This window comes from Tasmannia lanceolata, unplaced genomic scaffold, assembly GCF_043159265.1.
Source record: "Tasmannia lanceolata isolate RefF3 unplaced genomic scaffold, GAP_Taslan_0.1 ptg000019l, whole genome shotgun sequence".
Taxonomy (NCBI): domain Eukaryota; kingdom Viridiplantae; phylum Streptophyta; class Magnoliopsida; order Canellales; family Winteraceae; genus Tasmannia; species Tasmannia lanceolata.
This window is the reverse complement of record NW_027518696.1, coordinates 7,104,607-7,130,639: the sequence shown is the minus strand read 5'-3', so window position 1 is coordinate 7,130,639 and position 26,033 is coordinate 7,104,607. Positions and strand designations below refer to the sequence as shown.

General features: G+C 38.3%; 1 protein-coding gene and 1 pseudogene across 3 annotated transcripts; one reads left to right on the top strand and one right to left on the bottom strand.

Annotated features, from left to right (window-relative positions):
* Window positions 1-749: 749 nt before the first annotated feature.
* LOC143853384 (pentatricopeptide repeat-containing protein At1g11290, chloroplastic pseudogene) lies at window positions 750-9,660 on the top strand (annotated as a pseudogene). 2 transcript variants are annotated; one of them, XR_013237101.1, is made up of 5 exons: window positions 750-3,191; window positions 6,798-6,914; window positions 7,278-7,443; window positions 7,541-7,644; window positions 9,371-9,660. The product of XR_013237101.1 is annotated as a pentatricopeptide repeat-containing protein At1g11290, chloroplastic pseudogene, transcript variant X2 (transcript). The 2 variants fall into 2 exon arrangements; XR_013237100.1 differs by lacking the exon at window positions 7,278-7,443.
* A 703-nt stretch (window positions 9,661-10,363) lies between these two features.
* Window positions 10,364-25,588, bottom strand: LOC143852548 (cullin-1-like). Its single transcript, XM_077361970.1, has 20 exons — window positions 25,450-25,588; window positions 24,693-24,864; window positions 24,073-24,172; window positions 21,190-21,375; window positions 20,947-20,994; window positions 20,664-20,867; window positions 20,495-20,572; window positions 20,016-20,105; window positions 19,812-19,892; window positions 19,642-19,704; window positions 14,004-14,039; window positions 13,835-13,921; window positions 13,599-13,748; window positions 13,447-13,502; window positions 12,853-12,973; window positions 12,606-12,767; window positions 12,265-12,408; window positions 11,764-11,982; window positions 11,491-11,658; window positions 10,364-10,878 (listed from the first exon to the last, which is right to left on the bottom strand). Exons 2-20 carry the CDS (start codon window positions 24,827-24,829, stop codon window positions 10,777-10,779), a joined length of 2,232 nt encoding a protein of 743 aa, XP_077218085.1. The 5' UTR covers window positions 24,830-24,864; window positions 25,450-25,588; the 3' UTR covers window positions 10,364-10,776.
* Between the last annotated feature and the right edge of the window lie 445 nt (window positions 25,589-26,033).

The window sequence follows — 26,033 nt, the reverse complement described above, 5'->3', positions numbered from 1 at the left end:
TAAGAATGAGAGAGAGAGAGAGATGCTTCTATGTTTTTTTTCTTACATGCATTTTAGCCTTTTCACGTAGTATAGCTAAATGGTCATTATTTTCAAAATCAACATTGTTTGGTAATTATGGCAACGTGTGGTGTTTAGTTGGCAAAAAATCTATACATTATTGATTAGGGCTGCAACAGGGTCGGGTTTTTCAAAACCCTAGCCCAACCTTGGATCCCATTATCTCGGCCCTGACCCTCAGGGCCGAAAAAGCTCAACCCATTGCCCGCCCTGATTGGCATTGGTCAGGGCTGACATGGCCAAACTTGCACCTCTAGATACATAGATGATAAACTAATTTAAAGTGATATAATATAATGAGAAAACGGTTCCTACACATATGTGTAGAGAGTTCTCTACACACTAGCTTAAAATACAGTGGGGGCCCACATTATTTGGGTGGTCCAAACCATTCATTTTTAAGGCCCTTAAATGGATGTCTTTAAACCTTCACAAATTAGTCCATTTTTTGCCTCCACAGTTCGAATGGTTAGGATGGTCCTATGGATCGGATTTTTTGTGGACACCCTATCTATGTGAGGGCCTTAAAAATGAATGGTTTGGATCACCCAAATAATGTGGCCCCCACTGTATTTTAAGCTAGTGTGTAGATAACTTATCTACACGTGTGTAGGAACCGTTTTCTCTAATATAATATCCTACTAATAAACTTTCTATTAACCTTTTGATATTGACATGCACAACGTATCTAGACATATTTAATTAATTGGACGAATAAAAGCCTACAAGTGTGGCATGCAAGGTATCTTGTAGAGAAATGGTTGAAGGGCAAAGCCTTTACCATTGACATAATCTGCATACCTTGTGTGGTACCCTAAATCATCACATCTTGGTGAGAAAAACCTTGTGTGGGACCCCCCCATCAAGCAACACTGCGAAATGTTGAGAAAATGCTCAAGCGGTACTCAGCCCAACATCTGAAGTGCGCTTTGATAACGGCACATCCCTTCTCTCACCACCTACAAACCCATTTCCTTCCTTACTCCTCTCTTTACCCTCATAACTCTAATTTCAGTGCACCCACTCCTTTTAATTTCAGCACCCTTCTCTCTGCCTGTGCCGATTCAGCTTCTCTTTCCCTGGGACAAAAGGCACACTCTGCCGTTGTTAAGCTTGGATTCTACTCCAATGTCTATATCGGAACCGCTCTCGTTACATTGTATTTTAAATGCGGTGGCATTTCAAATGCCCGCCAAGTGTTCGATGAAATGCCGGAGAGGAATGTTGTCTCTTGGAATGCTCTTATCTCTGGCTATTCCCAGACCCACTTCTCAAATCTAGCCTTTGAAATATTCGCAGAGATGTTAGAGTTGGGAGTATATCCTACGCCGTTCACACTCTCCGGGGTTTTGGTGGCTTGTTCACGATTAGAATCACCAGAGATGGGAATTCAGATACATTGCTTTGGTTTGAAATTTGGGTCTTGCTCTAATGTCGTGGTGGGGACGGCGTTGATGGACTTGTACTCTAAGTGTTCGAGTTTGGATGATTCGAGGAAAGTGTTTGATGAAATGCCTCATAAAAATGTAGTTACTTGGACTTCTATGGTTACTGCATATGCGCATTATGATCAACCTGATGAGGCAATGGTTTTGGCCAGAGAGATGTGGCGTTTTGCTGTTAGATTGAATAAGGTAACTTACACCAGTCTTTTAAGTTCGTTTTCCAGCTTAAAAGATTTGGATCACGGCAAGCAAGTCCATGGTCATGTAATTAGAGAAGGGCTGGAGTGTGATATGTATGTGGTAACTGCCCTTTTAACCATGTATTCAAAATGCGGTGGCGTAGAGGATTTCTATAAAGTTTGCTTAACTGGTTCAGCCAGGGATCAGATTTATTGCAATTCGATCATTGTGGGGTTGTCTCATTTGGGAAATGACTGGGAGGTCCTTCAACGTTTTGCTCAAATGAGTAGGGCAAGTGTAAACATGGACTTGTTTACATTCACGAGTATTCTAAGATCAATTGGGATTCTTTCTGCTCTGGAAGAAGGTAAGCAAACCCATGCTTTGGTTTTCAAAACTGGGCATGCTTCAAATGTGTATGTCCAAAACGGGCTTGTTTCCATGTACGCAAGGTGTGGTGTGATTAATGATTCAAAGCGTGTTTTCTCATCAATGAACGCACCAGATTTGGTTTCATGGAATTCACTATTATCAGGTTGTGGGCAACACGGGTATGGTCGGGAGGCAGTTGAGTTGTTTGAAGAAATGAAAAAAATGGGGATTAAACCTGATCATACCACCTTTCTATGTCTACTTTCTGCTTGTAGCCATGTAGGATTGCTAGATAAAGGACTTGAATACTTTGATTTGATGACACATGGTAATATGGTGGATGCTCCAAGAGTGGAACATTATGCTTGCATAGTTGATCTTCTTGGTCGAGCAGGCTACCTTGATGAAGCAGAATCCTTCATCAAGAGTATGCCGATAAAGCCTGGACCTTCAGTGTACCGAGCTTTGCTTAGTGCTTGTAAACTTCATGGGAATGTTGATATAGCAGAAAGGGCAGCAAAGTGTCTTTTTCAGCTGAGCCCAACACATTCTGGCGCTTATGTGTTGCTATCTAATGTTTTTGCGGCAGGAGGTTGTTGGGATGATGCAGTTGGAGTGAGGAAACTTATGAGTGAAAAAGGTGCGAGGAAGACACCAGGGTGTAGTTGGATTGAGGTTAATGAGAATGGCTAGAGGCCTGACAGGCAAAGCTGGTTATTCATTCAGTGTGCCTTAGAAGTATTCACATGATTTTACTCTTCTACTGGTTTATGGGAGATGGGAAAAGCATGAGAGCAAGAGTCGGTGGGAGATGGGAAAAGCATGAGAGCAAGAGTCGGCAGCAGGATAGGGGTACATTTATTCTGTTCATTCACAGTCCGTCGAAATTAACTGGTTTATGGGAGATGGGAAAAGGAAGTGGGTTTTTAACTGTCGAGGTTGCCTCTCCTAAAAGGTGAAGACTTTGCTACAAATGGGTCTTGTGTGCTCTGTTAGGATAGGATCCAAATAAAGATAAGAGTTCAAAAGCAATTTGGTAACATATTTTATGAAGACCACTTTATTTCTGTGGGGATATTGTTGTGGCTTTTTTTAGAAGTTTTTATACAGTAGAAAATGGAAAACAAGGTAGGAGTTTTTTTTTTTTTGAAAAGGGCAACAGAATATATATATATATATATATATATATATATATATATATATATATATATATATATATATATATATATATATATGTAAAAACAGAACCGAGGTGGTCCTGAAGGAACAAAGATAATACAAAGATAGCAGTACAATAATTCAAGGAGGTAGATAGTCAAAGCACTCAAACGCGGCCCGAAAGACTCCTTTCTTGGCAAGGGTGTCTGCTTCCGCATTGGCTGATCTCCTGACATGGCGAAAAACTATTGAGGAGCCCTTAGCTCTGTCCTCAATTTCCTCTAAGAGAGGCAAAAATCGCCAAGGGGGAGAAGCGTTACCCGAAAGCCAGCGAATAACATTTAAGGAATCCCCTTCGACGATAATGTTGTCACACTCCAGACGAGGCATCGAGAGAAGCCCGCTATGAACGGCTCGGACCTCTGCCTCGTTTGAGTCTGCCACTCCGATAGGCCCCGAGTAGGCCCAGAGGACTTCCCCTTTGTGGTTTCTACATAACCCCCCTACTCCTGCCATTCCTGGATTGCCGATAGACGATCCGTCAAAGTTAAGTTTCAGGGACCCCGGAGGAGGAGGAATCCAGGAGGGGAGGATTTTCACTTTGGTAGCCGATTCCAAGCATATGATTGACCATCCTTCCCAGAGGTCGAAAGCTGAAACAAAACGAAACAGAGGAAGGCTTCGAGCCCAGGATATGACCGCAGCTATCAACTGAATATAAATCCAATAGGGAGATCTAGCCTTCCCTTCAAAGATACGAGCATTCCTCTCTTTCCACAAGAACCACCATGAGGCCAGGAGACACATCTTCCACAGCGTTCTGCCTTTCCTTTTCCAAGGAGTCCAGGCCCAACTCTGAATGAATTCAGCCATAGAGTTGGAGGGGACCCAACTGATTCCAAAACGAGAAAAAATAAGACCCCAAATATGACGAGCAACCTTACAGTGTATGAAAAGGTGGTCAATGGATTCCCCAGCGGATAAACATAGAGGACAGTGATCTACCAACCACATTCCTCGCTTCCTCAAAAAATCCATAGTTTGAATGCGGCCCCAGCTAACCGACCACCCAAAGAAAGCAACTCTCGGAGGGCAAGATTGTCTCCAAACCGAGGAGGACACGTGCTCCACTAAAGAAGGGATCAGATGGTTATAAAAAGATTTGACTGAAAATATCCCCGAAGGATTCCAAATCCAAATCCGACGATCTACGCCCGAAGACTTGATGAAGCAAGAATCCAATAAGGAGAGGAGGGCGCTGTAAGAGCTTAACTCCCTAACAAAGAAGTCTCTGCGAAACTTAGGAGACCAATCCACCTTCCCATGTTCCCTTGCAAAACATTCCGATACCCAGGCCTCTTTCTGAGATGAAACGATGAATAAGTCAGGAAACATCACTTGAAGAGGATCATCCGAACACCAAGAATCCTGCCAGAACCGAACCCGATCCCCCCTATATACTCTGAATCGGACGCCAGGAGCAAATAACGACTTCAACTTCAAGATGTCCCGCCAAACCGTGAGACCTTTGAGTTTAAAATTATCAACAGAGTCCCAATGCCCATGATCTGAACCATACTTACTTCCAATGACCCGGACCCACAAAGAGGATTGTTCTTCGCCAAATCTCCACAGCCACTTGCCCATAAGGGCCTGGTTAAAACTCTGAACCCTCCTGATACCCAAACCTCCATTTTTAGTAGGCAAGCAGACCATACTCCATTTAATCAGGGAGACCCCCTTGGAAGACCCTGATCCGCCCCACAGGAAGCGTCTCTGAATTTGTTCGATGCGTTTAGCAACCGAGGCGGGACATTGAAAAAGAGATAGAAAATATATCGGCATATTGGATAGAACGGCCTTTATAAGCACTAATCTACCTCATTTGGAAACCAACCGGCGCTTCCAGGTAGCCAAACGTCGCTCAATCCTTTGAATAATAGGAGCCCATAGGTTGTGTTTCGGTCGACCCACACCAAGAGGAAGACCCAGATAGGTTGCTGGAAAGACATCTAAACCACACCCCATAATTCCGGCGAAAAAGGATGCATCGCTCTCAGAAACATTGATCGCGAACAACCGAGATTTTGCGAAATTAGATCTTTGACCCGAAACCATCTCATAACAACGAAGCATTGCTTTAAGGTTGAGAATCTGGGATATGACCGGAGAACAGAACAGAAGAGTGTCATCCGCAAACTGAAGAAGCGATACTTCCACCTTACTCTCACTAATAAGGAACCCTTGATATAGCCCCAACTCACTTCCTTTTTTCAGCAGTCTGCACAGTGATTCGGCCACAATCAGGAAAAGAAAAGGAGAGAGAGGATCGCCCTGCCGCAATCCTCTAGAAGATTTGAAGAATCCTTTTGCTGATCCGTTGATGAGGACAGAAAACCAGGCGGACGATAAGCAGTTCCGGATCCACCCTCTCCACCGACCCCAAAGCCCATACGACCCATGATAAAATCTAATGCTGCCCAATCCACTCGGTCATATGCCTTCTCCATGTCAAGCTTGCATAGAATGCCGCCTTCCCCCTTCCTCCGATAATAGTCAATGGCTTCATTGGCTGTTAAAGAACAATCAAGAATTTGCCGGTTGCTTATAAAGGCACTTTGACAGACCGATATAATGGAAGGAAGAACCACTTTGATACGATCCGCCAGAACCTTTGCGAGGACTTTGTAAAGGCTGCCCACCAAGCTAATCGGGCGAAAATCCGAGCTTTTTGTTGCTCCTTCAATTTTTGGAATGAGGACGAGAAAAGTTGCACCTGTCCCTTTGTCAAGGATGGCTCCCTCAAAAAATTCTATGAAGAATCGAAGAATGTCCGATTTTACTGTTTCCCAGCAAGTTTGAAAGAAAGCTAAACAAAAACCATCGGGTCCAGGGGCTTTATCTTTTGCTAGAGAAAATAGGGCTGATCGGATTTCCACCTCAGAGAAAGGGATTTCCAATCCGGCTGAGGCTTCCAGGCTTAAGCTATCAAAACAAATGTCTTGAGAAATTGGGCGTAACATCCCATCAGCTGAGTATAAAGATCTGTAGAATTCAATAATTTCTTCAATAATTCGCTCCTTGTCAGATACAATCTCCCCCTCCACTTCTAAGGATTCAATTCTGTTCCTTCTTCTGCGAGCACTAGCCATGGCATGGAAGAAGGCTGTGTTTTTATCTCCCTCCAACAACCACTTGACTCGAGATCTTTGGCGCCAAGAGATTTCTTTAAGCATCAACAACTCTTTATGCTCTTGAATTAATCTTCCTTGTTGCTCATAATCCTCCGCCGAGGCCAAACCACTCTCTGCCAATGTATTTATCTCCATCAATCTGTCCTCAAGAATCTTCTTCCTGCCTTGGTCCACTTCTTTCTGTTCCTTATCCCACTCTTTTAATTTCCCCTTAATGAAGCGTAATTTTTTGCCTATAACTACGTCCCCTGGACCTTCAAATACGCTTTCAGACCACCATCGGACTAAGAGAGCCTCCATTTGAGGATTTTCCAGCCAAGCTATTTCAAATCTGAAGGGGGGCGGACCCCAGAACTCCATTTTAGGAGACAAAAGGAGAGGGTAGGAGTTACCAACACACAGTTATGAAATGATAAGATGTGAACCTCAGTTTGATGCACAGTGCTCAATATTTCCTGTTTGGAGATGGTATGAATCCAGGGGCAACTGAAGTGGGCAGGCTTTGGTATGTATTCTTCATTTCACCTGTAACTTAGAGGCTGCTTTCACTTTCTATTCTGTGAAATTTTTTAGTGTTCAGAAACCTTTTTTTTTTTTTTTTGAAAGTTGACATTTTATTGAGTAGTGGTTGGGACAAGATGTCCCCGCCATTATACAGAAGTGGAACAACGTCCAATTACATTTCTAAAAGAAATTACAGAGATGTAGAGACAATAATTTCCCCCTTGAAAACTCCTGATTTGGCTAAAACGTCCGCCTCTTCATTCGCCGATCTTCCCCGGTGCTCAATTCTAGGTTGCACGACCCTTCCTAAACCTATTTTCTCTTTTGTCTTACAATACTACATTTCCTATTCTTTTGTGCTTAGGTTGTGTTGTATGGTGGTCAGACTGTTGAGCTCTGTTCTTTGATTAGCGAGAAGTAGATTATATACACATATATGTATGTATATGTAAAGAAATTTTGGTTTTCAAACGGAATTCGTTCATAGGAGATCTCACTTTTGAGTGCTCGTTCTTATCCTGAGCAAAAAGGTCTGATAAATCGTGGTGCATTTCAACAATTCTTTGCCCCTCAGCTTTTATTCTTTGTATTGCTCATAACAACTTGTGCTCTCTGTTCTGGTGGCAGGGATCTTTGCAATTATTATCAGAAACTCACTAATATGGAGATGATTACTTTTGGTTGGAGCTCATGCTACGGAAGCAGCTTTTGCATTCATTGAGATCTAACAGGTAAATCTCTGCTTTAGTTGATTTTCGTGCCAATCTAGCTGAAACTTGGCATTTAGACCTCTTCTTCCTTTCAGGGGAGGGAGGGGGTTGGTTCTGGAAAACTAAGGGGAGATGATGTGTATATATTATATGGTATATAGGGTTTTGTTAGCATTCACGATTTCGAGTTTAAGAGGGAATGTTTTCTTATACATCATGTGGCAATATTTTTCATGCATAATCAGGGCATTTTACTAAAACATCCCCATTTAATCTTGCTAACATTTAAACCACAATCACACAATGGTTCAAGAGTTGCCCATAGTCAATATTGTGGTTCACCCATATGATAGTTGTTAACAAACCCCACATGCAAACCTAGGCTCTGATACCAAATTGTTGCCAACCCAGGTTTTTTATTTTATTTTAATGATCGCCAATTTCATTGAAAAAAGAGACTGGGATGGTCAAAATACAGAAGAGGAAAAAACATAGAAAAAGTGAAGTGAAGCAACAGTATAAAGTCATGGGGGAAGAGAGTCAAATAAAGCCAGGGACTCGTTTGACATCCCTAATCTAGCCAAGCTATTGGCCACCTCATTTGCTGATCCGCGCACATGCTTGAAGACTAGTGACGTAGATCTCTTGCAATAGCCAATCTCATCAAAGAATCCGTCGAACCTCCAAGGGTGCTTTTGGGCCCCTCTAAGCCACTCTATGACATTTAAGGAGTCCCCTTCAACCACCACGTTATCCATACTATTTGATGCCATAAGTTTAATGCCCTGATGAACTGCACAAACCTCGGCCTCCGTTTCATCCGCCACCCCAATAGGCCCCGCAAAAGCCCATACTACTTCCCCTTGGTTGTTTCTTAGATCCAATTTTGTAATACTTTCTGCTTATTTTCCACACATCCTACAATGTTTTGACTTCCAAGCTATGAGATGTGGACATGGACAACAGTGTTGTGTGTTGGCACGGGACTAGAAACCACCTAAAATCTAGAAATGTGGACACAACATGGAAGAAGAGAAGAAGAGAAGAAATGAATGAAAAAAAACCACAAAATAAGAAAAAAAAGAGGTTGGAGGAGAAGAAAAAAAAAAGAAAGAGGAAGAAGAAAATGAGAAAGAAAGAAAGATGACGGTAGAAGAAAGAAAGAGGAGGAAGGAGAAAATGAAAATAAAAAGAAAAGATTACAAACACCTTTATATTAATAGAAGAAAACTTATGAACGTTAGTGGGCTTGCTGAAGGAATGAAAGTGAAAACACTCACTTTCTATACAAACAGCCATGCCTAAACACACGTCCACAGTTATTTCTATGTCAACATGTGTCTTCAGTCATTTCCAAAAGAAGTGAATTGGATAGAAAATGGGGTGGAAGCATTTGCCCTGGGCCATCTATGGGATATTATGTTTCTAAGGAAAACACTTCCAAAACAGGATTTCGTTTGGAAAATAAAGATGAAAGTGAAATTGACCATCGATTTGGTCATTTTCAGTGGCTTTTGCATTTCGTGGGGATTCAAGCTCACTTGTTTTCTTGTGTATGTGTCAAAATGTAGGTAGGGTTTAATGGGTGATATCCTAAATAGATAAACCAGTTGTGATTTAAAAACCCATGAAAATCTGTGTTTCAACATGCTATCTGTTCCCTTGATCATATTCATGGATGCATTTCTTTCATTTTTTTTTTCAAAAATTAAAAAGCGTAGGGTAACCGGATCTTGGTTATTTACAGGTGAAACATGGTGGGAAGGGCTGTCTGATGATGCTAGCATGAGTAACGCCTATTTTCTGTGAATTGTGTAAAGCTTTTAAGATTTTGAGCACCCTCCCTTTTTCGTGTATCGTATTAACATTTATTCATATTCTAATAAAAATTTAATCATTGATCATATGTAGAAATATGATAAATTGTAGCCATTACCTCTGTTCCTGTAAAGGGTAGGGTTGCTCTTATAATTCCATCATTATGCACATTGTATGATTTATTTGATCATTAATGCAATGTGAATGAAATTTACAGAATTGCAGGGTTGTACTTGTAAACAGTGGTACATATGTTGGAGGGACTATTACTCACACTATGATGGATAATGCTTTTCTAACTTCCAATTCGGTAAAAAGAACATGTCCTTAGTAATTTTACATCCAATTCGGTAAAACGAAAGTAAGTACAACTTCAAAATTAAGTGTGTTCTTGTAGCACTTAGAGGGGGACCTCTTCGGAAGTGCAGTGCTCATGTTGCACCCCTTTCAAAAAATAATTTTTAGACCCCCACAAGCCTCTGCTTTTCCATCTCCATTGATTGTTGTCTCATAAGAATAGACATTTACAGGAAATGGGTGGAAATGCAGACAAAAAGAGTGAAATTATCATTTCCCAATATTTTATGAATTAATGGCCAAGACCCCAAGTATCAGTTCTTTCTGATAATGCTGCTGCTACTCGCTATATAGACAATTTTGTTTTGTCTCTTCGTATTTTTAAGAACTCTGCTCGAGATGATAACTCAGGCAAGGTTTAAAAAAAGACTCAGGTAGTTTCTGGTACGTTAAACATATGGGAAAGCAAGCTAAACATATGGGAAACAATCATACCTAAAAGTGCATCAGCAGAGCTTTAAAGCTCAAAGATTCAGCTAAGGACCCATTTGGCTTCTATGTTCAGTGTTCTTGATAATATAAAACCAAGATCAACAAACCTCACTGAATGAGAAAGAAACAGTAGTTAAGAAAAAGAAAAACCAGGTTCATATTTCAGGTCGACTTGAGTGATAATTTCTCAAACTATAAAACGTAACTGAAACCAATCAAAGTACTAAAAATTAATTACAGTGTGTAAAGTGAGGAATGGAAAACAGGAATCAAGCAGAAAAGGGAGCTGGGTCTTCTTTAGCAATGAAAAAAGGGATTGAGGGCAGTATGCCCAAAGGAGACTTTGAGAAAATGTACAGGGAAGAATGCTCCGACGCCCTTAGTATTACGATCCCTTTTTAATGACAAAATCACTAGGACTGTGCTGTCCACAAATTTTCTCCCAAAGACGGGTAATGGTAAGACTGCGCTTCCGCACTATTCGCACCAGCCCAAGTGACAAAAAGTGCCCTATACAGTACGTCTTCCAAGAATCGACGGACTGGATCAGGCCAAGTACCTGTACATGTTCGCATTCTCTTTGTCCCTCTCCAAATAATCTCTAGTGATAAGATCTTCAATCCGCTTCTTGATTGCCTTAAAATCAGGCTGCACATCAAGATCATTTCATGTTTAGTCATAAGAATCTCTCTCTCTCTCTCTCTCTCTCTCTCTCTCTCTCTCTCTCTATATATATATATATATATATATATATATATATATATATATCTTTTTTTTTTCTTTGAATGGTTATTGAAATATATATATCTTTTTTTTCTTTAAATGGTTATTGAAATATATATATCTGTGTTAACAAGCACAGCACATAGAAAAAAATTTGCCCTGCCAATTGATAAAACTCCACATTTTCTTTAAAAGAGCTGTATTTTCACAAAAATGAAGGATTAGAAAAGCCAATATTTTTTTTTCTATCCAAAGGGCATTCATTCACAGTGGAAAGCTCAATCTGAACATTAACTAGGCATTAAAATTTTGAAGGAAAAGAAGATGATAGATAGAGGGAAATGATTTCAGCACTCCACTGTTTTGATAAGATGAGCACAGCAACTTGTTGTTTCGTATTTGAAGGGCTTATAAGAGCTTTCTGAGAACTGTAAAATCCTCCTGACAGCCCTTTAAATGCTAGCAGATAAGATGCTTCGCGCATCTTACATCTTATCAAAACATTGGAGTTTCGATATCATATCCCTAGATAGATACCTTGAACATACGCCCAAGCTGCTCAACACATTCCATCACCAACTGTTGATGACCTAGAATTTTTCGACTCTTCATGATTCGCACAATTGAGGCATCAATGGCATATCGTCTATCCTTGTCAACATCCTCAATAACCTTCTTCTTTTCATCCACCGGCGGGAGTGGAATCTGCAATTTCAAAAATACAATTTTCATCAAGTAAAGAAAAATGGAACACCAACAATAAAGGTGAAATGACAATTCCATAGTATTTATTTTGAAATAAGATTAGACCTTGATTCTCCGCATTTTGTCCGTGAACTTAGTATTGAACTCGAAATAATCAGTCGGAGAGATTGTTTTAGTATTTGGCTCTTTATTAAGAATCTTGTATTTCGCACACGACAGTGAATGAAGCAATCTAACTATGTCATCATCCGTCAAGTTTAACTGCATCATTATCTCTGAATAACTCAATCTATCTGATGCATTGAATAGCAGTAGGACAGAGGCCTGTAAACACCAACACAAAAGTCATCATTTCGACACACACACACACACCAACACAAAAGCTCTTGAAAATGAATATTATTCATATTCATCAAAAATGAATAAAAAAAGATTAATTCAATATTAATTATATTATCTATAATTATGTGAAAATAAAATGAAAATATTCCATTTTCAATGAATATAATATAATAAAATCAAAGAGGTCTGGCTGATTTTTTTTTCTCTTAAGCAAACACTCAAGCATTGAATCCTACAACCAACTCGACCACTTAGAAGTGTTACCTGATAAGTAGTCACTATCAGCTCCAAAAATTTTGGTTCAAACTTGCCAATGACGTTACAGGTACCCAATGAATATATCCATGACAGCCTTCTGTGTTTGGTTTTTGTCTGATAGAATTCTTTGAAAACTTCAACACATTTAACCTGCAATAAAAATATGTACAGTTAGTACCGGCATTAGGTATTCCATTTGCCAAATCAGGCAGGGGCTTTGAGGGAATATTTTTACTATGGGACTACTCTCCCCATTGATGTGAATATAGTGATCTTTTATTTTTTTTAAAAAAGGTATTCCCTTCAATTTCTGGCTTTTAAGAAAACTGAACAAGCAAAAAGTTTACCATCTCTGCAGGAAGGTTGAGATCAAAGGATTTATAACTTGGCCAGAATCCAGTAGTAAGGACAGTGACTGTCAAATCAATCACTGGATTTGCTTGCGAATTGCTGCTAAGATACTCTTCAAAATTAGTTTGGTTTTCCCTTGCTAATGTCAAATCTGTAACCTGAAAGAGACAAAATGAACACCACCATCCAAATTAATATCTGAAAAGTAAAGAGTGTTCTTGCTTAACATTTATAATAACTGACCATTCCCTCCATCTTGGAAGTAAACTGTCCACCACATTGCTGCTTCAGCTTTGTTAGAATACTCCTTTCATGTTCATCATTATTACTTTTGTCGAAGAGAAGCCGGCGAGCAAGCTTTTTCCTGCATATTAATTGCACCATGATAGTTCATAAACGAAATTGAAGAAAGTAGAAAACATATAACAACCAAACTACGTTTTTTGAGACACAGGTTCAATCATAGTTAGCAAAACGTGATTCGGCAATAAAACAGGATGGCAGAAAGTAGAGTTTAATACGGTTTTGATCCAAAAAAACGTAGTAGAAAAAACAGAAACACAAAAAATGCACTTAAAATTTTGTAATGTACAAAATATAGTAGGGGTTAGAGTTAGAAAGTTGGCCAAAAAACGTGTTTAATACGTTTAAAACGCATTTCAAATGTGTTTAAAATGTTAGCCTAAAAAAACTCAGTTTTTTTACTGTAAAAGTTTTAAACAGAGTTTTAAACGGCATTTTTTGAAGAAAAAAAATGCTGCTTTTGCTAACTGTGGAAGCATGCTTGCGAAAATTGAACTTTTTATTTTTGAATGGCTTGCGAAAATTGAACTTTACCTATAGAATTCACCAAACAGGTCTTTATCACTGATGTATGCTAGCAATTTCACGACCTGCAAAAGATTATGGTATTCATTTTCGAAAATAAAATTTGATGCCAGAATATTGGAACATTGAAAAAATGATTATTAAAAGAAAATGAAAGTTACCTTCTCAAGAGTCTCCTCAATGGCTTCATCACCTAATTTTTCACTCCCACCTTTCTTAAGAATATTGTCACAAAATGTAGACAGTAGCTCTGCACTAGAGCTGCCTGCAACACCCTTGTTGCAAAATACCTCAAACGCCTCTTTGAGAGCCTGTAAAAAATGAAGATGAGAACATTTCTGACAACAAATATGGGAATGTAATCTGAACAAATAGAACACCAATCTCCAACTCAAACCTTATGAAAGAGGGAATTATTCATAAAGCATGCGGTCACGTACTCCATGTACTTGTCATGCAGCTCAATAACCTTTCTAACAAAAACCTGAAAATCAGGAAACCATTTCAGCTTCCATGGGTTGACTACTTTATGGGGCTCATCCTGTGGTAAAAACTATGAGATTTACCTGTTCTTGCAAGCCAACAACATCTTTTTTCTCTGCCTGTGGAAAATATAATTGTTAGCAAGACTTGCAATTGCAAAAGAAACAAACGTTGATAAAAGTAGGGAAAGATGATTGAACATAAGAGGTCAAACAACCCAACTAATACATGATCACCACTATATATATATATATATATATATATATATATATATATATAGAGAGAGAGAGAGAGAGAGAGAGGAAAAGGATTGTACGCTCGAGCGTACCAAGCTTATAGTACGCTCGAGTGCCCAATCACATATGGGCCCACTTTGTTAGGATGATCCAAAGCATTCATTTGAAAGGCCCTATCATAGATAGGATGTGTACCAAAAATCAGCTCCATAGGATCATCCTAACCCATCCATTTGTGGAGGGCAAAATGGACAGACCACAAATCTGCTCATTTTTGCCATCCACTTTTGGAGGGGTTAGGATGATTCAATGGATCTGATTTTTGGTACACACCCTATCTATGACAGGGCCTTGCAAACGAATGCTTTGTTGGATCACCACAAAAAATGTGGGACCCATGTGATTGGGGCACTCAAGCGTACCATAAGCTTGGTACGCTCGAGCGTACAGTCCCTTTCCTTATATAAGGTCCATCGCAAAAGGCTTTTCGCGGCTGGTCTGTCGCAAGTCAGACCAGCCACCTCGTGAATGGAGACAAAAGCTGTTGTCTTCATTCACGAGGTGGCTGGTATGACGTACGACAGACCAGCCGCGAAATGCCTTTTGCGGTGGACGCTAGCAATTCCTATATATATATATATATATATATATATATATATAGGATTCTGATATTGGCACTACCATATTTTGATAATGTGCTGAACCCACATTGTCCCTTTTTTACTAATTGCCTGCTAAGAGTTTTTTGGGAATTCTAATAGCTTTTGACGGGTCTTTAAATAATAAAAGATAAGGTGAATTCGGCCCCTTATAAAAACATGATAGTGCCAAAATGAGTAGCCTGTATATGAATAAACTGAGAGAGAGAGCACATAAAATATGCAAAAGAAAACTTTAAGATATAAACTGGTGGAAACAAGAAAAAAGAAAAATCCGTATCCTATTTTACTTTGCTTATTTTAGAGCACGGTTTAGGCTCGATACGCAATACATGTATTGAATCTTTTTTTGTTCTTGCATTTGTAAGGAAAAACTCAATGACGAAATTCGAAAAGAAAAGGAGAAAAAGAAAAACTCAACGGCTGAATTTTTTTATGGGATTTGCCAGGGACCATCACATCACAGAAGGCATTTCGCGGGCCATCTGTTGCATGAGAGAGCAGCCACATAGGCTCACTTTTCAACAGATTTTGTCTTATTCAATTAATTTATCTGAGGTGGCTGCTCTCTCATGCAACAATTGGCCTGCGAAATGCCTACTGCGATTGGTCCCTAGCAAATTCCTTCTTTTATTTAGACTCAAAAATATTTTGAGCATACTTCAGATGGTCCCTAGCAAATTCCTTCTTTTATTTAGACTCAAAAATGTTTTGAGCATACTTTTTTTTTTTTTTGATAATATTCATTGAATAACTGACATTCAAAATAAAATATATTTAGTGAATAACTACGTAAACCTTACTAATTGGGCTACAAATTCAGGTGTTAAGTTAGACAACACAACAACTCAACTCAACTCAACTAAGCTTTTGTCCCAAACTAGTTGGGGTCGGCTAATGAATCCTTTAGAAAATTTTCATGAAGAAGTTAGACAACACAACATTTAAAATAAACCAAATTTAAAAAAATGTGAACATTTGAAATGACCATCGTTCTGAAGGAAATGATATTTTATGGCATGTACCATCGCCACATGGATCGTCATCAGGTCCATGAATCTTGTCATTTATCACATTTCTAGTCAATTGTATCCAGTCCCACCCTCTCATATGATTCAAGCCTCTTGGTTAAGGATGATGAAAATGACATCCTTTGGGGGGATGCATGCCAAGCTGTTGATTCTTAGCACGCATCAATCTTGTGAATAGGATCTTCATTTGACAATGACAAAGACCCACTTGGTCAACCTGTGATGGCATATCATAACAGTCCTAATGACCAAATATGTGTGCCATGTATTGTTGCCTTTCTCCAAAAAAAAAAAAAAGTGTGGTATGCGTAAAGATGTCACTAGTCGAGCCCTAAAAGATAGTACACTTGGTCAACCTGTGATGGCATATCATAACAGTCCTAATGACCAAACATGTGTGCCATGTATTGTTGCCTTTCTCCGAAAAAAAAAGAAAAAGTGTGGTATGCGTAAAGATGTCACTAGTCGAGCCCTAAAAGATAGTACAATATAACTGCATATTGGCTTATATAATTTTTTATTTAGATCATAGAATGTTGTAATAGTGTTAATCATGCTTGAATAGATTAATTCAACATTTTTTTTTTTTAATGGTTGCAGAAGTCATTCAAAAAACAAAGGTGAGACTGAGACAGTCAACCCCAGAAATACAGAGAGGGATGAAAGACAAATGATACAAGAAATAAAACAGAAAGTCAAGAACGAAGGAAATCAAACATCTCCAACCCCTGCTTCTCTACACCATCCCTTGCTAGTCTATCTGCCCCACTAGTAGAGGACTTTCTGATATGCATGAATATAATTGACGACCCTTCCACTCGATCTTAAATCTCATAAAAAACTGGGCAAATCTTCAAGGGGGAAAACAAATACCTCTAAGCCACAGAATGACATTGAGGGAGTCTCCCATCACCATGGTTTTAAATTTCGGCCACCGAAATTTTTCGGTTTCGTCTGCGACCGAAACAAAATTTACATGAAGTCGTTTCTTTACAAGATTTCGGCTGCAATTTCGTTTTTAGACTTTTTTTACAAAATTTCCATCGAAATTTTAAATATATCCACCGAAAATTTTAAAAAGTCCACCGAAATGTTATAATTTCCACCGTAATTTATGAAATATTCACCAAAATAGCTAAAATTTCCACTGAAATCGCCGAAATTTAAGACATTTCGGTCGTAATAAAAAAAAAATCATAATCATATTTTTACATGATTTCGGCCGAAATTTCGGCCTGAAACCAAAACGTTTCAGTTTCGGTGGTGACCGAAACCGAAATTTAAAACCTTGCCCACCACTACTACAACCCTATCCAAGTGATCTTTATCCAAGCATTTTATCCCTTGATGAACAGCTTGAACCTCCGCCTGCACTAGCATCTATTGTCCCGATAGGCCCTGAGAAGGCCCAGATACAATCACCATGGAGTCTCTTAGGACACCTCCTATCCTGGCTAGACCAGGGTTATCTATACTAGAGCCATCAAAGTTCAGCTTTGTCGAATTTTGAGATGGAGGCTTCCACCATTCTTGAACGGGATGGGTATGCCTCTCAACACTAGAGCAAACCTCCTTCCATCCCTCCCATAGATAAAAAAAGGCCGAAACAAAGTAGAAGGCAAGGTCTTCACCCAAGCTACAGTCAACGCAATCACTTTGATGAATAGAGAGGGGCGCTTACCTACACCTTCAAAAACTCTAGCTTGGGACCCACGAGGTTGCTAGGAGGGTAATATTCCACAGCACTTTACCTTTTTCCTTCCAAGGGACCGACAACCAACCTTCCAGAAGATCTGAAAGCTAGATTAATTCACATTTTTGTTATAATTTGGCAGATTAAAATTAAACTATGAAACTGGTATCAATGATAATCTAATAGTAGATACTAGATACATATTAATTGTATCGATCTTTATCCAAATCTGACAAAGCATATAGTATCATTGTTGTGCCCATTAGTATTTCAAGACACGGATGCAGGACAAAATGCGGCTAAAGCAAATCCGGGTTGACTTCGTGCAACGAGGCCAAGTAATCGGTTAATGCGGACGGGTACTGCGTTGACGTAGTGGGGTACTCGGATCGGGAGAGTCAAAGGAGTTTTGATTGGCACTGTAGGGAAAAATGCAGACTTGGATTAGAATGCGGCCAAGGTATAATGGAGTCGACTCAGATGAGTTAACGTTGGCGTAGGGGAGTTGAAACTATGGTGCCCATATCCTAAGATTTTGGGGTTTAGGATGTGCTAGATACATGTATTCGCATGCGAATAACATAACAAGTATTAATTTGCTTAGTCATGTTTTAATTATTTATAGGTTGGAACAGTGTACTATCTATTAAAAGTTGATTGGTCATGTACTCACATTAGCTCATTGATAGATAGTTTCAAAGTAAGAATAAGACCTCCAAAAGACAGCCATAATTAATAGTTTGAGTCTAAAAGACAACATAACTAATAGTTGAGTTAATTGATATTCAGCCTGTAAATATGATACGAATTAGTGTCTTTTAGAGCTACTTGTACTAGTGAAAGGTGTACATTTCTTTCTTGGAGATTGATAGGCTCCAAATCATGTGGATTTCAAGGTGTAAATCATTGTTTTGAAATTTTTAAGATTTACGATTCGAAGATATGATTCAAATCAAATCATGTGGATTTCAAGTGAATCCCATGATTCTATCAAAATCAGTATGAACTGTGCGATTTTAGATTGAATCATATGATTCGATTGTAAATCATACAATTCATATGATTCGTGTGATTTACCTAATTAAGATTTGTAAAAAAGGAGTTCAAAGCGAATAAATTTTAATAGGCAGGAAGAAAAGGGTAATGACCAATTCAATCCACTTTCCGCCTGGAGTAGTTGAACCAGTTTGAACCACTCAAACAAGATCTGCAAACATTTTGAACTAGCAGAAAAAGAAGTAGACGAAGACGAAGAATAAAGAGAACTTGACTAGTGACTTGTCACCTTATGCCTGAAAAAGTCAGCTAGAATTGCTTTTTCATTTTGCGTAAAGAATTGGAGAAAGTTGCTTGCCGTCTCTCCACTCATTACAGATGATCCAAAATGTGTACAAGTCTTTCAACAAATTGTTTAGAGTGATTTGGGTTTTTTCAAATGCTTTGATGGACTTTTTAGCCAATGAAAGTAGGCAACCGCAGTGAGGAAGGACATATCCTTTGGTAAATTTCATCAATGGTTTACTTGGTTGGAGGAGCTGGAATGGGAGGGATAGAAGGATCTCTAAGAATAGGTGTTCTTCATTTGAGAAGATTGTTGGGAACATCAAAAGGCTTGTCATCGACTGAGAGATTAGTTAGGAACATCAAAAGATTTTTGTAATTAACTTATAAAAGGTACAGTTTTAAATTATTGCTCGAGAGGAAAAAAGATTGTTTATACAATAAATTTTACTCGAGTTGCCTCCAATTGAAAATAACTTGTCAAAGTACATGTAACCAATTGTGGTCAACAAACTTCTGTGCCAACAAAGGGTTTTAGGTCCCTCTCTAATAATCTCACAACCAGGAGATTTCAGTATTATAAAAGGGACGTAGTGTAGGTGATGCAGGAAAAATAAAAGAACACAAAAAACCGAAATTTCTATATTCAAAGCAAAGTCAAAGCATAAGAAAGGAGAAAATTTGACCAATACAATGGTTTGAAGTAAAACCAATATAAAACACAGCATCATATCGATCATCTCCAATAAAAGGATTTAAAACCCCATAAATGAAAAGCAAAATTGAAAAAGAAAAATGGAAATCCAATTAGACTGACTCACCTTCTTGTTACTAGCTGCATCTTCTGCTTGTTTGACCAAAGCTGTACCTTCATTAGTAATATGCTGCGCCATGTAGAACACAGAAACCATCAGATGCAGGACAAAGAAAATACGGCAATTCCCATATACATGTAAAACCAAAATACAAAAATTTGAGAAAATTTTCCCACCTGTTTAAATATCTGAGAAACAGGATCTAGGCCTCGGGGTATTCTACAGAAGAGCCTATACATCCTTGAAAGATCCTCCAACTAAAGACAGTGGAAGGTAATGACAAATATTTATGTTTGCTAGATGAAGTGGGAATGCATAAGCTTCATACATCAAAGGAACATAACCCACAGTGAATAGCATAAAACCAATTCAATTTATACCTTGTCATCTCTTAGCAAGGCATGGCATCCAGAGTGTTCCTTTTCAAGCAGTTGGGATGCATATACAGACAATAATTCATGTTGCACTTTCTAGCAAGAGAACATAGAGAACAGCAGAATAACATTAGGACGCTTTAGATTTCTCCCCTGAACATGAAACTCATAAATAATAATGGACACCCATCAAAAATAAATAAATAGATAATAATGGACAGCAAGATAACATTAGAACGCTTTAGATTCCATCCCTAAACATGAGACTCATAAATAATTTATAACTAACTTTAGAATGCATCTCCTTCTCATAAATAAATAATAACTAACTTTAGAATGCATCTCCTTCAACAGTTAATACTTCAAATATGCATCTCATTCAAAACATTATACTTCGGACATTACCACAAATCCTCCTTTCACAATTCTAATTACGCAAACTAACGATCGCGAACAATTCTAATAGACCGAAAAATGCAGCAAACCTCTAATAACTTCTGTTCACTGCTAGAATGCAAATAATGGGAAACTCTGTCCTTCTCCCGTTTCAAGCACTCCTCGGCCTGAGAAGCGACATTGAAGTCATCACATATAATTCTGAGGGTAAAGGAAATCCATTTTATCAAATGGCATGCAGATTATAGCAGAAATTACTTTTATCATGTAATCAGGACAGGAGTCTTCTAGAATCCAATTAGAAGCCTTTCGAGAATAATAAGCAGCTGTATCATTGAGCATGGATTCTTCAAAGTCATTTTCATAACATTCCATATTCCCCATTCCAATTTCAACAAAAATGTCTAGGACATTCTTTAATAAGGCCCGATCAATCTGCTCTCCCTCACGCTCTTGATCAATCTGATGCACAAACGTTCGGTTAATTAGCTTCAATGGGAAAGAAGAAATATTACATGTTTGATACATTCTGTAAACATACCAAAGAGATTACAGCATCTCTGACTTTGCCATTGATTTCCTTGTAAACCTGAAATGGAAAAACAAAGATATCTAAGATAATTCACAGCATAAAAAAAGCCTACGGGTCTCAAAGGCAACAAAGAGCATAGGCGAAAAAGGAGTTGAGAAAAACAATGGGGAAAACTTGAACCTACATCATGCAGAAGAGAATATTCAAAGTTAATAATACAAAAACTTAATAAGAATATAAAATGCTAGGTACCAGTTCACGGAAGCAAGTTAGACCAACTTCATTGAGTGGAGGAAGTGATCTCCGAGTAATAAAGTAGCGATCAAGGTAGTAAAAGAAGCGCGAGAGCCACCTGACCATAACTTTATGGTTTGCCCACCTTTTCACAAGTTCTCTCAACATAAATTCACCATGCTTCTCTATTAACGACGGCAATACCTGAATAAGAATTCATAAAGTTGCTTTCCATTCAAAACAGAGAAAAAAAATAGAATTCATCACGGTTTGTAGCATAACTAAAGTTTTAGCCAAAGATGGATGACTCACATATCCTTTGCTGATAAAATCAAGAATTACAAATAAAACTCTAAAGAAGGAAAATTAATTGAAAATACGAAGAAACAATAAATTTTATGCATGAGTCTTCCAACAAGCAGGTTTTCAAATATACCGAGATAAATTAACAATTTGCCAAAATATCAAAGATGAAAGACCATTTGAAATATATAACCGAAAGCATGTTATTAAGGATATCATACCATCCATTTAGTTTCTCATTTTCATGATGAACACTAGCAAGGGAGAAAAAATGCATGACTACTTAAAGGGTCCAAGAAATGATTAATTTCACGTAGTGAATTGTTGCTTAACTGGTTAACAAGCAACTAGGAATTTGTTTAGGAGAAATTATATGGTGGCCGACCGTCAAGTCCCATGAAGGTGGTACGATGGAAGTACCATCCTTGATATTTGAAAAGCAGCCTCTTAAAAAGTGCGCTGCTGTTGGATCAAATATCAAGGGTGGTACCGCTATGACGGTACTTGACGGTCTGGCACCATATAAAAACTTTGTTTAGAACCTTAACGATTGCGGGTTTTCTATTTTAGTTAACCTTTTATTGCGCTGAATTAGCAATTTGTTTAGAACCTTAACAGTGGCGGGTTTTCTATTTTAGCTATCCTTTTCCCTAGAAGAAGAAAAAAGAATTTGCAAGGCGAATGCACAATGTGCCTTCTTGATTAAGTATTTTTTTTCTAGCTATTCTGTAGAGGAATGTGAGATGAATCAATCAAGAGTGGATTTGTAACGCTTCAATCCCTCCAAGGGTTCAAGAATTATGTTGGACGGTGGTGTTTAACAGGATCAACATTTAATGGTGAAAAGGGAATAACTTTCAAGGGTGATATTGTACTAGCACAAATGCAATAAATCCCATAGGAACTCTGAAGTTAAGCGTGCTTGAGCAAGAGTAGTATTAGGCCTCCTAGGAAGCCCCTGTGTTGCACCTCTTGCTCTTTTACTTGGGCATATTGGTATCGGTCATGATGATAACTTGTGCTCGGTCGTGATGATAACTTGTGCCCCTTATGACAAAAGGTTTCGTCATAGTCATCGAACTTTTAAGAATGATTTAGGGGTACATGAGATCTATATATTTTCCTTATTCTGATCTGTTTTGCCACTGTATGACCATCTAAGTCATTGGGCCTTGCCCTTTTTCTTTTATAAAATCCCGTAATTCAAAAAAAGGAGGAAGAGCCTTCGATTAGCTAAAAAAGGTACATGAAGCCATAGAGGATTCAATGAAATATATCTACTTACATTGTATGCTTGCTAGAAAAAGGGTTTTTGCCATTGGTAGAGGTTGGATTTGGTTCATGTCTCCTTTTCTGGTAGTATGTGCCATTGGGAGGAGAAAAATTAACATCTTTTAAGATAAATGCACTAAGTTCAACGGGCTTCTTTTTTATGCTTAGAACTTGGTGGTGAATTGGCACATTGCAAGGAAACGTTTTTGGTGTGTGATGATGAATTTTTCCTTTAGGAAGTGGAAGGGAATTTTTGAAGGAGATGTTGCTAAGGATAAAAAGAGTGTGGAGTGGGTGACGGCACATTTTCACACGATTAAACTCAACTTTGACGGGTTTTGTTGGGGAACCCGAGCTCAATTGTGTTGTAGTTAGAGACGGTAAAGAAGAGGTTATTTTGGCTAATTCAGTGCCTACTGGCATCACAGACTTGTATGAACCTGAGGCTCAAGCCCTAGTTCATCGAAGTGTGTCATTGGCAGGTCAATGAAATTTTTAGACATCGCAAGTTAGCATATCGTCAAACAAAAGCTTCAGAGTTCAAACATTGCATGTGATAACTTCCAAACCGGACCATCAGAACTGCCAGCTTCTCTAATTCAACAAACTGTCTTTTGACAAAAAAAGGCAGCATCACAACTCAAATAAATTTATCTACCACGTGTCCTTTTTGTGTGCAATTCTTTTTCAAATCCAAAAGAAAAGTTCAACCTCGATGGAAGTCTACTCTTTAAATCAGTATGTAATCATTGGCATGACCTTTGTAGCTACTTTCACAAACTTTTAGCACTAAAAGAAGTTTTTCTATCAAAATTATGACAATATCCCATCTCAAAACTGCTTTCACATATACAACACAGATGTATAGTTTTGCAAGAAAGGTCAACAATAAGTTTCAAATGAGGGTAGTCAGAGATGAAAGTTCAATTTACAAATATGAATATAAAGGTTCAGTTTACAAATCCGAATATAACAAAGGCCTCAGAAGCACCAACCTAAAATAAGAAGAAAAATAGATCAATAGAAATCATACTAACTTATACGTCTAGTGACATGCAAACAATTTTCTTATAATTCATGATATGTAAAGCAAAAAAAAATGAATTAATCAAGTATGTAACCTAGTGATAATAGGTGCATTGTTGGTGCCACAGGTTCGTTCCAAATGCCCACTAAAAAGTAGTCAAACACTAAGTAATAAGAAAGAAACAACGCAATCAAAAGCAAAAGAACTAGACGACGCAAGCCAGCAAGCAGCAGCAAAGTACTACACTCGCAAGATGTTGACATAGGCATATAAAAATACATAGCTTGGATCTCACTTACCGTTGAAATAATGTACACATCAAAAGACCCTTTGTATTTGTCATACAGCTGTTGTGAGTAGTCATAAGGAGGTTTTTGAGTGCACATATTATATATAGTTCTGTTCTCAAAGTCAAGGAAAGATAACCAATACGAAAATGAATAAAAAAACACCAACTCTAACAACTTAAACTTTTGGAGTAATTGGTTGTTTCACTTGGTATCAGAGCTATTGCCTCACGGACTATAATGGGTTCAAAACCCAACAACTCCTTGATATTAAAAAAAAAAAAATCCACGTGTATGGCCAACACAAAAAAGAGAGCCCACATGTGAGGGGGGGAGTATCGAAGTATAAATGATTGGTTTTACTAAGGACACTTGTTAAGGTGCATTGGAAACATAATTTTACAAATGTTTTGACTTTTGAGAATGTTTTGAGATTTTTACAAACGTTTTAAGACTTTGTCATTGGAAACACATGTAAAATTACGTTTCTAATGTACCTCAACAAGTGCCAAGCAAAACCCTAAATGATTAAATAACACAGGAGTAAGAGGTTGGTTTTTTTTTCTTCGAATGATTGGAGTAAGTGGTTGTTTCACCAAAAAAAAAACACATGGAATAAACCCAAAGGATACGTATAAAGCATTATATATTCCTCTGAGTTGAATTGTAGTTCAGGAAGGCCTTCTAGGATGTTCCTCAGCTTTGTGATACCCGTCTGCATAAACCCCCATCCTTCTTCCAAGTCAGTCGGCATCCTCTGGCTACTCATCTTACCACTCTAAATCCCCTAACCCTAATCAAGCTCTGCAACAAAAGAATCATATGAAAATGCAAATCAAAACCTCGCTTACAAATAAAGGTCATATAAACAAAGACGGAACAAAACTAAAAACCCTAATCCAATCAATAACTATTATCTTTTCGTACACCAAAACACGATATGCGAATTTGAAAGAGAGAACCCAAAACCCTATTTTCAAAAGAATCATAAGAAAAGGCAAATCACAACCTCTCTTACATACAAAAGGAATAGAAACTAGACCTAATCCAATGAATAACTATTACCTTCTTGTGTATGCGATTTCGAAATAGAGAACCCAAAACCCTAATCTCAATCTTTTTCGCATCAAACAAAAAACCCGGTTAAGATCGAGATAAAATCTTGATTCCAAGAATAATCCAATTGCAGAAAAAATCCAAAAATAAAAATAAATCATCGACTCAAAAACCCTAACCTAATCAACGAGACCAAAACCAAGAGATAACAGAAGAATACAATGGAATCTTAACCACGAAGAAATCGAACACGAAAAGAATAAATAAAATTGAAAAAAAAATCGATTATAAAGGAGGAAAAGATGAGAAGGAGCAAAAAAATAAACAGATTACCTTGAGACTTGAAACCCTAAAAATCGAGAATGTTTTGAGAAGAGATATAGAGAGAGGGACTGTACGAGGTACATAAAGAAAAGGGAAAGACGTTGGCCTCTTTGTTTCTCTCTTCAAGGGTGGATGACTGGAGGTAGAGTCTTACTATTTATGGACTCCCTTTTTTCATATTGGCACCTCTCTTTAGTGCGTGTTGGACGGGTTACACCTTAGGATGATCCAGACCGTCCATTTGATGGGCCACAACATAAATGGGTTGTGCCCCAAAAATCCTTTCTATAAGATGATACTAGGCCTTTCATCTATAGAGGAACTGCTTATTATGTACACATTATAGATCGGACGGCTATGTTCGTCCTAGGCACAAGCTATTTACATTGTGGCCCATCAAATGGACGGTTTGGATCATCCTATGGTGCTTAGAATTGTGGGGCCCACTTCATACGATGATTAGGATCGTCCTATGGTGGGGCTATAATATTAGTAAATTTCATATGGATATGAAAGGTGATCACAGAAAAGAGTTGGGATGTGTGATGGACCACATCAGGTTTTATTTTTCCATCGTCCATAGAACGTGTACA